This window comes from Tursiops truncatus, chromosome 5, assembly GCF_011762595.2.
Source record: "Tursiops truncatus isolate mTurTru1 chromosome 5, mTurTru1.mat.Y, whole genome shotgun sequence".
Taxonomy (NCBI): domain Eukaryota; kingdom Metazoa; phylum Chordata; class Mammalia; order Artiodactyla; family Delphinidae; genus Tursiops; species Tursiops truncatus.
Genome location: NC_047038.1, coordinates 65,898,710 through 65,913,014, shown reverse-complemented (window position 1 = coordinate 65,913,014; position 14,305 = coordinate 65,898,710). Strand labels below are relative to the sequence as shown.

At 36.9% G+C, this 14,305-nt stretch overlaps 1 protein-coding gene across 5 annotated transcripts in view; it reads right to left on the bottom strand.

The window, feature by feature from the left end:
• The window catches only part of SLC30A9 (solute carrier family 30 member 9), a 72,472-nt gene that overhangs the window by 41,313 nt on the left and 16,854 nt on the right, over positions 1–14,305 (bottom strand). For 3 of the 5 annotated variants that reach the window (XM_019928255.3, XM_019928258.3, XM_073805196.1), the window contains exons 3-6: positions 8,473–8,535; positions 6,378–6,477; positions 4,173–4,265; positions 3,721–3,821 (exon numbers count right to left, since the gene is read on the bottom strand). In XM_019928255.3, the coding sequence (XP_019783814.1) occupies positions 3,721–3,821; positions 4,173–4,265; positions 6,378–6,477; positions 8,473–8,535 (357 nt within the window). The remainder of the gene's footprint in view (positions 1–3,720; positions 3,822–4,172; positions 4,266–6,377; positions 6,478–8,472; positions 8,536–14,305) is intronic. The other 2 variants (XM_019928256.2, XM_073805195.1) reach the window with 2 other exon arrangements.

The following is a 14,305-nucleotide window of genomic DNA, read 5'->3' as shown; positions in this document are numbered from 1 at the left end:
GTAACTGTAGTACAAGTATCTAATTCCCCAATGGATTACTCCCTACTCGAAGATTTCATCATATCCTATATTAGCACCTGTATTGCCTATAAAGAAACCCAATGGAAGCCATTAACTGAATAGTGATACCACAATTCTGGGGCTCCCTGACACCCACATGTATTTCTTTCATCAAAAGTAAACATTTCAGGCTTCCCTGGTGGCGCAGTGGTTAAGAGTTCGCCTGCCGATGCAGGAGATGCGGGTTCGTGCCCCGGTCCGGGAAGATCCCACATGCCGTGGAGCGGCTGGGCCCGTGAGCCATGGCCGCTGAGCCTGCGCGTCCGGAGCCTGTGCTCCGCAACGGGAGAGGCTACAACAGTGAGAGGCCCACGTACCGCAAAGAAAAAAAAAAAAGTAAACATTTCATGGAATTCCCTAGTGGTCCAGTGGTTAGGACACTGCACTTCCACTACAGAGGGCACGGGTTCAATCCCTGGTCAGGGAACTAAGATTCCACAAGCCGTGCAGTGCAGCCAAAAAAAAGAAAAAGTAAACATTTCAGCTACAGGAGAGGGTGCAGAGAAAAGGGAACCCTCTTGCACTGTTGGTGGAATGTAAATTGATACAACCGCTATGGAGAACAGTATGGAGGTTCCTTAAAAAAACTAAAAATAGGGCTTCCCTGGTGGCACAGTGGTTGAGAGTCCGCCTGCCGATGCGCACTGGTTAAGAATCCACCTGCCAATGCAGGGGACATGGGTTCGAACCCTGGTCCAGGAAGATCCCACATGCCATGGAGCAACTAAGCCTGTGTGCCACAACTACTGAGCCTGTGCTCTAGAGCCCACGAGCCACAACTACTGAGCCCATGTGCCTACAGCCCGTGCTTGGCAACAAGAGAAGCCACTGCAATGAGAAGCCCATGCACCACAACCAAGACCCAAAGGAGCCAAAAACAAATAAATAAAATAAATAAATTTATTAAAAAAAAAAAAAAGAAACATGCACCCCAATGTTCATTGTGGCACTATTTACAATAGCCAGGTCATGGAAACAACCTAAATGCCCATTGATAGACGAATGGATAAAGAAGATATGGTACATATATATACAATGGAATATTACTCAGCCATAAAAAGGAATGAAACCGGGTCATTTGTAGAGATGTGAATGGACCTAGAGACTGTCATACAGAGTGAAGTAAGTCGGAAAGAGAAAAACAAATATTGTATATGAATGCATATATGTAGAATCTAGAAAAATGGTACAGATGAACCTGTTTGCAAGGCAGAAATAGAGACACACATAGAGAACAAATGTATGGACACCAAGGGGGAAAAGGAGGGATGAGATGAATTGGGAGATTGGGATTGACATATATACACTAATATGTATAAAATAACTAATGAGAACCTGCTGTATAGCACAGGGAACTCTACTTCACTTTGCTGTACAGTAGAAACTAACACAACATTGTAAAACAACTATACCCCAATTAAAAAAAAAAAATACATTTCAGCTACAGACTCAACACATCCCTATCAAAACCCCAAGGACATTTTTCACAGAAATAGAACCAAAAAATTCTAAAAGTTTTATGAAACCACAAAAGACCCCAAATAGCCAAAGCAATACTGAGAGAAAAGAATAAAGCTGGAGGTATCACATGCCCTGATTTCAAACTAAATTACAAAGCCATAGTGATCAAAACAGCATGGTATTGGCAGAAAACGAGACATACTTCAGTGGAACAGAATTTAGAGCCCAGAAAGAAACCCACACATATATGGACAATTAATTTATGACAAAGGAGCAAACATCATACAATGGAAGAAGGACAGTCTCTTCAACTCATTAGTTGGGAAAATTGGGACAATGGGACAGTTACATGCAAAAAGATGAAACTAGGCCATTATCTCACACCTTAAACAAAAATCAACACAAAACGGATTAAAGACCTCAATGTAAGGCCTGAAACCATAAAACTCCTAGAAGAAAACATAAGCAGCAGTACACTCTGACATCGGTCTTCACTCTATCTTTCTAGCTATACCTCCTCAGGTAAGGGAAACAAAAGCAAAAATAAACCAACAGGACTACATCAAACTAAAAAGCTCCTATGCAGCAAAAAAAACCATCAACAAAATGAAAAGACAACGAACTTAATGAATGGGAAAAGAAATGAAATATCTGATAAGGGGTTAATATCCAAAAAATACAGACAACCCAATTAAACAACAACAACAAAAAGAACCCAATTAAAAAATGCAGGGGAGGGCTTCCCTGGTGGCGCAGTGGTTGAGAGTCCGCCTGCCGATGCAGGGGACACGGGTTCGTGCCCCGGTCCGGGAAGATCCCACATGCCACGGAGCGGCTGGGCCTGTGAGCCATGGCCGCTGAGCCTGCGCGTCCGGAGCCTGTGCTCCGCAACGGGAGAGGCCACAGCAGTGAGAGGCCTACATACCGCAAAAAAAAAAAAAAAAAAAGCAGGGGAGCTGAATAGGCATTTTTTCCAAAGACATTTTTTCATACAGATGGCCAACAGAATATGAAAAGATGTTCAACATCACTAATTATTAGGGAAATGTAAATCAAAACACAATGAGACATCACCTCACACCTGTTCGAATGGCTAGTATCAAAAAGGTAAGAAAAAACAAGTGTTGGTGAGGACGTGGAGAAAAGGAAAACCATATGCACTGTTGATGGGAATGCAAATTAGCGCAGCTTACTAAGGAAAACAGTACGGAGATTCCTCAAAAAATTAAGAATAAAATTACCATATGATCCAGCTATCCCATTTTTGGGTATTTAATCCAAAGAATATGAAAACACTAATTAGAAAAGATATACGCACCTCTATGTTCATTGTAGCATTTATTTTCAATACCCAAGATATGGAAACAACCTAAGCCCCCAACAACAGATGAATGGATAAAGATGTGGTATTTTTACTCAATGGAATACTACACAGTCATAAAAAAGGCGAACTCTTACCATCTGCTAAGTGAGACAAGTCAGATGGAGAGATGTAAATACCATATGATTTCACTCATATGTGGAATATAAAAAACAAACAAACAAATGAAATAAATGAACAATCCAAAGCAAACCAAAAATGTAGATACAGAAAACAGTAGTGGTTACTTGAGGGTGAAATGGGTAAAACGGATCAACTGTACAGTAACAGATGAAAACTCAATTTTTGGTGGTGATCACACTGTAGGGTAAACAGAAGTAGAAATATAATGTTGTACACATGAAATATATGTTATAAACCAATGTTACCTCACTGAAAAACAAATTTTAAAAAAAGAAACTAAACATTTCATTCCTGTGGATTTAAGTGCAGCTCTCCTTAGCATATCTGTGAATATAAAGATGCGCAACAGCTGTTTGCTTCTTCTGAGAGGCCAAAACCCCTTAGAAACTAGGATTTACCTTTAAACAGGTACAATCTTCAAATCAGACCCTAAGTTTTAATATTCATATATCTTATAGAAACCACGAACTACCTTTGCTTGCTCTCATGATCTTTAAAAAGCTATAGAGGAGAAAACAAATAATACTGTTTTTATAAAATAATTGAATCCCAAAATGAAAACTGGTATTTGCTAGAAGCAACAAAGCCAAAGCCAAGAGGTGGGCAACCACTAGGGAGGGCATAGTTATTATAGGCACAAGTCTTACTTACAAGTTGCTTTTCAGTTAACTCAGCTGTAAATTTAATATACTTACTTTCTCTATATTCTATTTCTGCTTCCTTACGAAGTTTTTTCTCTCTGGCAAGAGCTTCAGGGCTTCCCCAAACTTCCAAAGATCTATGTACACACGACCACCAACAATGACAATTTTAATGACTTTATTATAATCATATTTAAATCTAGATAACTAAAACTATATGAGAATTTAACAACAAAGCATAAGGTCCTTTAGGAAAAATATAAAGCACTTAAATTTTTCTAAATTAAATCTAAACAGTATGAGTGAATTCAACAGCAAGTTTTCTCATAAATTATGACTTTTTTTGCTAACTAGTACATACTAGTAACTCTCAGATAAATTTAGAAATGTAAAAATATTCTGCTTTTAAAACATGTCATTTTAAAAATTCTAAGTCTGTCTAAAATACATTTTTATTAATCCCAAATTCAGCTTGTATTTTTATTCTAAAAGAACTATATTCTTACTTTGCCTCCACATCTGATCTCAAGTATACAGTAAAGGACTCGGTATCTTCATGAGGACTTCGTCGTCTGATTTTTCGAAGTTGTTCTAGATCACTGAAGAAAGAAATATGTTGAATTTATTCAGACAAGGTTCATATGGTTCATGTACTTAAAAGGATTAAGGGCAGATAAAAGCCACTACACTGATCCTCATTTTAATAGCTAAATCTGTATAGCCTATAAAAAGCAGTTTAAAGATGACATTTTGTACACAAAAGTGACTTAGAGACAGCTGAAACACTAAGAATTATTCTTGATGCTCAATATAGATACCATAACATAATATGTAGAGAGTCAATTCCTTTATTAGTGCTTGCATTTTATCTGCTAGGGACACACCATTGCAATGTCTGATGTATGAAGAAAGAAAGTGAAAAGTGGAAAGAACATGGATTAGAGTATTATCCCTCTATTTAAGAATTTAAATTTAAAATTTACAGTCATTTGTTTATATCCAGATTAATACTAAGTGGTAATATCATTCATAGATACCAAGTTATAAAGAATATGTGTCAATTTCATGCTATTTAATTATTTTCCTTTCTCTTAAATTCTGAAAGGTTAATACATTCATCAAGTCACTGCTAAATAGTGATACTAAATTTGATCATTGGTCTTCCTAAGGAAAGTTTGTAATAGCAACGAAAAGACCTATAAATAAAAATTTGGGGCGTATCCTGGTGGCCTAATAGTTAGGATTCCAGGCTCTCACTGCCGTGGCCTGGGTTCAATCCCTGGTCAGGGATAAGATCCTGCAAGCTGTGTGGCGCAGTCAAAAAATAAATAAATAAAAAGTAAAAATAAAATAAAGTAAGTTTAACAATCAACTATCACACATCAAAAAAAAGTCTGGGGCTTCCCTGGTGGCGCAGTGGTTGAGAGTCCGCCTGCCGATGCAGGGGACACGGGTTCGTGCCCCGGTCCAGGAAGATCCCACATGCTGCGGAGCGGCTGGGCCCGTGAGCCATGGCCGCTGAGCCTGCGCGTCCGGAGCCTGTGCTCGCAACGGGAGAGGCCATAAGAGGCCCACGTACCGCAAAAAACAAAAAGAAAAAAAAAAGTCTGTACCAAGTAACGAAAGATATATATTCTGGTTCCCTCTCTGTCACTGACTCACTAAGTAAGCTACATCATCACTCTTTATTATGTTCCCTGGCCTATGATGTGGAGATAGCAATACTTAACCTACTTAACTCACAAAATTGTTGTATGTGAAACAGAATATAGTTTTATATCATTATTATAATTGGTTGTTGTTTCAATAGTTATGGAAGTTATAAAACTGATTACAGGAATCCTTATTTCTTGATATTATACCATAGATCATATGACCATGGGCTGGGGGTGGGGTGGGGTGAGGGAGGCTAGATCATCTGATGTCAAAATTACCAAGATATCTTGCACATAAATATGGTTTTTCTAGGTAAACACACAAAAGAGGGGGAAAAGTTTAAATTTGTGGAAAATACCTCACTAAATCTCTTTAATTACAAGAAAATTAATAACAAGATACCAGAGAGAAGGAAAATAATTTATACTCAACGTGAATCACAGCTGGAGTGTGAACATAAACATAATAAAACTGCTTTACCAAAAAAACCAAAATTTTAAAGTTATACAAATATGCAAATAAACTTATCGATAATTTTACTACATATTAACATAACAATAAACTCCTAAGGTTCTTGTGTGACACAAAGATATTGAAGAACCTACCTTTTTGAGTTAAAGGAACCAAGAAACACTGGAACTGCTCGTGCTGGAGCAGCCTTCAGTTTAGTAAGCTAAAAATTGTAACTTTTTTTTTTTTTCACGGTACGCGGTCCTCTCACTGTTGTGGCCTCTCCCATTGCGGAGCACAGGCTCCGGACACACAGGCCCAGCGGCCATGGCTCACGGGCCCAGCCGCTCCGCAGCATGTGGGATCTTCCCAGACCGGGGCACGAACCCGCGTCCCCTGCATCGGCAGGCGGACTCTCAACCACTGCGCCACCAGGGAAGCCCCAAAATTGTAACATTTTTTTAACTGAATAAAAATATTTCTTCAATTTAGGAAGGAGCCATGGTAAAGTTTCCACATGGATGTTAGCGGGTTAACAAATTCTAGGAAATAACTGGTTATTTAGATTTAGATAGAACTACCCCATTTTTAAAAAATTACTGTACCTGGATTTGAGGCAGAACTCATTCATTGCTCTGACTCCAGTGATGAAATTATTCTGAGTGTACTTTGGTCCATATTCCCTCTTTTTAAGGACTGCTTTGACTAAAACCAAAAATATAGGAAAACATACTAAATATGTACGTTGGAAGTCACATTTGAAGATGAACATATGCTGAGTTTTAAGTGGATTCACTAATAAATTCCATAGAAAACTGTTTTTCGTGATGCACTGAATGGCGTCAGAAAAAAAGAAGTTTACTCCAAGTACAGAACAGGACAGAATTACACTTGTACCCACCCAGCTTTATCTCCATAGTTCATCAGTAACTGATGACAAAATGTCAACCCTTTGTCTAAAGGATACCTTATATAGGTATTACTGGTCTGTTTAAATCGTACCAGTACAATTTAAATTGCTTAGGGTCTAAATGAAAATGAACTGAAGTTTCAATAAAAAATTAGACATTGGTTCGGTGTTTTACAAACACTGGTGAAACCAGCATTTTATAAAAAATGAAAATAGAAAGTAATCAAAGAGTACTGCACATAATGAAGAACAAGCACTTTTTGTGAAAACTTGTTTCAGTTACATATAGTAATCTATATATATACTAGATCATTAGTATTTCTGAAGTGGGTTGCAGTCAAAAAAGTCTGAAAGTCATTGGGCAATTTCACATAATGTAACGAAGATGAAGTAACTATAAGGAACATTTTTATCAGTTAAAGATTATAGGAAGTTAATTATAGACTATAGGTAAAATACTGCCTTCTAAATTTTTCCTGTTATCAAGTATCAACCTGTTCATAAAAAGGCCAGAGACATCAATAATAAAATAAAATACCAATTTGGCATCAATTATAGTCTATGAATTAAAAATTACAGTCAACATTGGTCTGTTCATTTTTATAGTGAGACTTTTGGTCACAAAACACAAATAACATAAGCAAACCTCTGAAAATTGTTACCTAGCCACTTCATATTCTATTCTAATGTCTAGTAACTATTGAGTTTTCTATTGTACTTACAAGTTGAAAGAATAAATTAAGACTAAAATTATCCATCACTACAGTAGGTAAAAAGAATCTTAAAATAACACACGAACTATTAAAATCAAAGGCACAAATAATAGTTAACAAGAACATTTCAAAAATAAAGTTCAATATAAAAACCAAAACCTTATTTGAAAAAAAGTATATAAAGAAGTTCAGGTTTCTTTTTGCATGAGTTTCTCTAAACTACCTTACTCTAAAAATCCTAAAATTCTAAGTCCAAATACACTTCTCAGGATCAGAGAGGAGAATTACATTGCTCTTCAAAAAGATTAGGTTTTTTTTTTACATTACTTTTTAATAATTTCTTCAAAGTAGCTAGAAATCCCTGTTGGCCTGTCCTAGCCCAGATTACTGATGATAAGACAACATTAAGTAGTCTTAATTGTGACTGTACACTATCATCTCCAAAGTTATCCTAGAAAAGAAGTCCCATTTTTAGCACAATCTTATAGGGAGGAAACTAAGGCTCAGAGAAATAAAGTAAACTGCCCAAAGTCATACAGCTAGTATGTCCTGAAGTTACAAATTGAATCCACTTTTATCTGACACCAAAGCCATGGTGCTCCTAATCACAGAATTAGTACCTCCATGAAACATGCTACTTTGGAGATGGAAGCCATAGCGCGTTATAAAGAAGAGAGCTGCAAACAAGAATTCCTTCATCACTCAATCACTCCCAGAAAAGGAAATCAGACAAGAATGTCCAAACTCTACCTGGATTTGAACAAGCTGTAGGTGTTGGCCTCTTTTTCTTTATTAATCACATTACTTTTCTAAAAATGATAAAGCAATTGATGATTTTTATTTGCCATTACTCCTTTCTTTGGGCTTTTGAAAAAAGAACTTGCATAAAATTTATGATTAAAATGCAAAGTAAACTTCAGTAGAAAATTAGTTTATAAATAGAATAAATCGTTATGGTCAATATATTTAAAGAAAAATGAACATTCCCTTATAACTATAAAGAGCTCTATATAAACTAACTTTATATAGTTAATTCAAAACACCATTATAATAAAAAATAGAATAAAATATATTTACCTCTTACTTGGAGAGGTTCTTGCTTAATAAGTGGAGCTTTCAGTTCTGCACCAATATTCTCTGCTGTAAAGTTCATTTTTAAAAAGATATTAAGCAGTTGTTTTCATACAAACCTATAAACTTAATTAATATTAGCTGACAATCTGGCAATGTATAAAAAAGATAATATTATCACATGGGCTTCCCTGGTGGCGCAGTGGTTGAGAGTCTGCCTGCCGATGCAGGGGACATGGGTTCGTGCCCTGGTCCGGGAAGATCCCACATGCTGCGGAGCGGCTAGGCCCATGAGCCATGGCCGCTGAGCCTGCGCATCCGGAGCCTGTGCTCCGCAAGGGGAGAGGCCACAACAGTGAGAGGCCCGTGTACCACCAAAAAAAAAAAAAAGATAATATTATCACAGACCAAGTTGGATTTATCCTAGGAATGAAAGAGTAGTTAAACATTAGAAAAGCTATTAATTCCCCTCATTAACAGATTGAAGGAGAAAAACTATAGAATCATTTCAGGAGCTAAACAAAGAGCATTTAATAAAATTCAGCACCCATACAAGTTTCAAACCTTTTTAAGAAAATTAGGACAAAAAGGAACTTCCTTAAAGGGTAAAGCAAACCTATAACAAATATTGCATGAAAATTTAGATGCATCACTTTAAAACAAGGGCACATGCTGTCGATTCTTCCACCCAAAACTGTTCTATAGATACTATTCAATGAAGAAAGGATGACGATTAAGTGGTTATTGGAACAACTGTACAACTCCCTCCCCTCCAAAAAATTTAATGAAAGAAAACTGTAATCTACCTCACACCATAAACAACCAATTCCAGGTAAATTCATGACTTAAATAGGAGAAGATATATCCAGCAAATATAATCAACAAAGGATAACTATCAAGAATATTTAAGAATTCCTCCAGATCTATTAACAAAAAGACAACCCATTAGAAAAAATAAGGGCAGAAGACAAGAACAAACTTGCACAAGAAAGGAAATACAAATAACCAATAAACATATGAAGAGATGATAGCCTCGGGCTTCCCTGGTGGCGCAGTGGTTGAGAGTTCGCCTGCCGATGCAGGGGACACGGGTTCGTGCCCCCGTCCGGGAAGATCCCACATGCCGCGGAGTGGCTGGGCCTGTGAGCCATGGCCACTGAGCCTGCGCATCCGGAGCCTGTGCTACGCAACGGGAGAGGCCACAACAGTGAGAGGCCCGCGTACCTCAAAAAAAAAAAAAAAGAAAAAAAGAAAAAAAAGAATCCACCTGCCAATGCAGGGGACACGGGTTCGAGCCCTGGTCCGGGAAGATCCCACATGCTGCGGAGCAACTAAACCCGTGCACCACAACTACTGAGCCTGCGCTCTAGACCCCACGAGCCACAATTACTGAGCCCGTGTGCCACAACTACTGAAGCCCACATGCCTAGAGCCCGTGCTCTGCAACAAGAGAGGTCACCGCAATGAGAAGCCCGCATACCGCAATGAAGAGTAGTCCCCGCTCCCCACAACTAGAGGAAGCCCGCATGCAGCTTGCAAATAAACAATAAATAAATAAATAAAATAAAAAGGTTTTAAAAAGAAGAATGCAAGGTTCTCAGGTTAGGTGGTAAATTCCCAGGCGTTGATTTTATTATGCTTTCTAACTTACATATACATAGCATGTATTCTTTTATATGTATCAAATATTTTGTAATAAAAATCTCACCCTTAAAACCTTTTATCATATCTTCATTCAATAATATAACATTTTGGAGCTTATTAACAATAGCTAACATTTACTAAGTATGTGCCATGTGCCACATACAGTACACTATATGTTTTACCTGCATTATTTCATTTAATCCTCACAAAACTGCTCTGAGGTAAGTACTATTATTATCTTCATCTTATTCAGGAAGTTTTGGAACTTCCCTCAAAGTCACACAGCTAGTATTTTAAACATGGAAGCACAGTCAGGATTGAAACCCAAGTCATTTCGATTAGTCTCCTCTCTTAACCACTTTCCTACATTACCTCTATGTTTAAAATAATAATTGATTTATAAGTAGATATTTGTGTATTTTTGGGAAAAGAGGATAGAAGTGAAAACTGGATCAGCAACATGAAGATCACTGGCAACCTTCTGACAACAGCAGTTTCAGCAGGAAGAGTAGGGACAGAGCAACAGGTTGAGGTGAGAATGGGAGATGAGGAAGTGAAAGCAATATCTGGACTTTAGTAAGAGCTGGAAAAGAGGATGGAATCAAGGAAATATTGATTTTATTTTATATAGAGGTGGAAATGATGAAATAAATGGAAATGAACCATTTCTACATATTTAGAATATGAGTATATATAAATGATAGGCAACACCATGAAAGCTGACTGACTACTTGGTTACCTGATTTAGACTTCTGCCACCTTATCGTCTGACTTCGGTTTACCATCCTTTTTTTCCTTTGCTTTTATTTTTCTTTTGCCTTTCTTGCCATCTGTTAGATTTATAAAGTTTTCTATATCCTCCTCTCACCCCACGCCCATGCTGGTTTCAAATTTATAAGATTATAGTTCTACTGTTTTCATGATTCCATTTAGCAATTTAACATACATAACTTTCCTATAAATCTTTCTAACCATCTGTTATTCCCCATCTCTACCTTCCTCTGAACAAGAAAAAAACCTTTAACCACTGAAAACTTCTTCTATCTTATTACTCTTGACTAAAATTGTAGCATTTAGTATAAAATGTTTATGATTTTTACTATCAATAATTAACTTTCCAACACATTTTATCCACTTCTTACTTTTCACTGTCCCTTTTATATCCCAACGCTTCTTTCCCTGAGTTTACTCTGCATCTTATGGAAATACATATTTGAATAGTTTTTTTTTTAATGTGGGTAGGTTAGTAGTAAATGATAGTCATCTTTATATATGTGAAATGTTTTTATTTTGCCTTCCCTCTAGAATGATTATTTAGACAAGTATAAAATTCTAGGGTAACATTTATTTTTCCTCTTACCCTTTCATGGCTATTACTCCAAATCACTCCTCCCTTATTTTCTGCATATTGTTGCAGATAAAAAGTCTACTTCAAGAGAGCAACAATTGTACTGATAGCAAGCTGACTTTCTCTTTGGCAACTTTTAAGTTGGGTTGTTTCTTGTTTCAGTTTTGAAATCTATGGGTTTCTTTTCATTTACCCTGTTTAGTACTAAAAGTGTATTTTTGATCTGAAGATCCTTGTTTTTCTCAAATTCTGAAAAATTCTTATCCATTATCTCTTTATATATAATTTCTACACCATTTCTCTATTCTCTCTCTCTCTCTCTCTGAAATGCCTATTAAATATAGGCTAGAGCTTCATGCCTTTTTAAAGCTTTTTCATTTTCTTGGAAAATCTTTTTGCTTTCCTATGCTCATTCAGGGTGAATTTCAATTTACTAATTCTCTACTTGACTATGGCTATTTAATCTATTAAATTCTTACTTTAGTGATCACACTTTTATTCGTAAGCTCTATAGTTGGTTCTTTCCCAGATTTCCTTGTTCTGCTTTTATTTCTGCCAGTTTGTGTTTCAAAATATGAGTACTCCTCAAGTTCATTCTCTACATCTGTGTCTCTATTCTGTCCTGCCCCTGTCTGTGTCTCTATTCCTGTCCTGCCCCTACGTTCATCAGAACCATTTTTTTTTTCAGATTCCATATGTGTGTTAACATACGGTATTTGTTTTTCTCTTTCTGACTTACTTCACTCTGTATGACAGACTCTAGGTCCATCCACCTCACTACAAATAACTCAATTTCGTTTTTTTATGGCTGAGTAATATTCCATTGTATATATGTGCCACACCTTCTTTATCCATTCAACTTGTTGATGGACACTTAGGTTGCTTCCTACATGGTATGTTTTGATAACCAAAATGTGCAGAAAATCCCAAAAGGCTTTATTTTAACTATTCATCAGATCCTAAGTAGGTTATGATGGCATAGTAGTAAAAAAAAAAAAAAAAAAAAGGCTTAAAAACACTTCTATTTAATTAATTAATAACTATGGCTTATAACATTTGACATTGATCAGTTAAATAACTGATATTTTATTTTTGTCTACCTACACAGCAAACTAATTCTAAAGTATCTTTATCTATAGAATCTATATATCAATTACTTAAAAATTTTGTTTTGGGGAATACAGCCCTGGGCAGAGAAAAGTGAAGGGACAGAGTGGTAGAATAATAAACTTTCAACACTCACCTAGTGTCTGAACAACTGAAATCTACTGTCTAAAGTTTCACAGACAACCCTCCTCTCTACAATGATCAAAGTCATTCAAACAAATCACATAAAATAAGTTGCTCTAAAATTGATACTTTTTTTTTTTTGCGGTATGCGGGCCTCTCACTGTTGTGGCCTCTCCCATTGCAGAGCACAGACTCCAGACGTGCAGGCTCAGCAGCCATGGCTCATGGGCCTAGCCACTCCACGGCATGTGGGATCTTCCCGGACCGGGGCACGAACCCACGTCCCCTGCATCGGCAGGCGGACTCTCAACCACTGCGCCACCAGGGAAGCCCTAAAACTGATACTTCTGGATATTCTTCTCACCACAAACTGTCTAGACGTTACTAATTATATAGTGTTACGAATCACAGGGAGGTTCCTGGTTGCCTAGTGGTTAGGATTCTGGGCTTTCACTGACATGGCCCAGGTTCAATCCCTGGTTGGGGAACTGAGATCCCACAAGCCACCCAGTGCAGCAAAAAAGAATCACAAACAAGGAGTGCTAGTAAATGGCTCAAACACATGTATGAATACTTTTTTTGCACACCACCATCTTAATAAACTTACACTGGATCACTGGAGTAGAATCTTTATGATTTCAATAAGTAACCAGACATTCTATCCATGAATATCTCTAGAAGTTTGTTTTAAGCTCAAGCCCTGGCTGTTTGCCACACATCTGCTGTCATTAGCAAAATTAAAACTGATTTTACTAAAATTTAAAACATTTGAATGCTCCTTAAAAACTTAAGGATTCCTTAGCAAGTCTCTGCCTCTTAATGAGCTGTTTCTGACTTTATCATGTGATCTGAATTATTCAGAAGTCGATCTCAAACTCTTAAATATACAAATTATCTTTCAATCAAGCAATTACTTGCTGTCTATCTGATGGTTAACAAGGTCTAATTTGGCCTAAGCAAATTCTGAAAACTTGAGCCCAAAATAAAACAATCAATAAACAATGTACTCCGAATATAATAAAATAAACTAACATCTTAATTTCAGTCAGCAGAGAAAAAAGAAACCTAGTCACAGATTTCAATTTCAAGCCTTCTGTATAGTGGAACCAACATTAAATATTTTTGCCTGAGTCGATGTTCATCTCAGAAAAGCATTAAAACATGTTTTACCTTTAATTATATTATTTCATCATCTGTTTCTTCTCCCATTTCAATGTTCTAATAAATATGCTTATTTCTGGAACTTAGGAACTCATGACACCCTCCATTCCTTCATCCTCTAATATCAAACTCTCAATCAATATTTACCCCAGCAGCTCTCCATCACCACAAGGAAAAGAGAGGAAACTGGCTAAAACTGCGTAGTAAGCCCAAAAGAAGATGAGGCTTAGGGAAAAGGATGAAAAACAGGCATCATAAACATAAACACAGGTTTCTCAAGGAATCTGTCAAATCTTCCCTGTGAAAGACATCCGACTATAGGAAAGACAGTCTTGAAATGTTTATTATTCTTCTTCAAATACTCTTTTTTCCTAACACCATACTCTGCTTGGCTTTTCTTTTACCTCTCCAGACTGCACCTCCTCAAGTCTTCTTTGCAAGCTCCTCCTCTTCCAC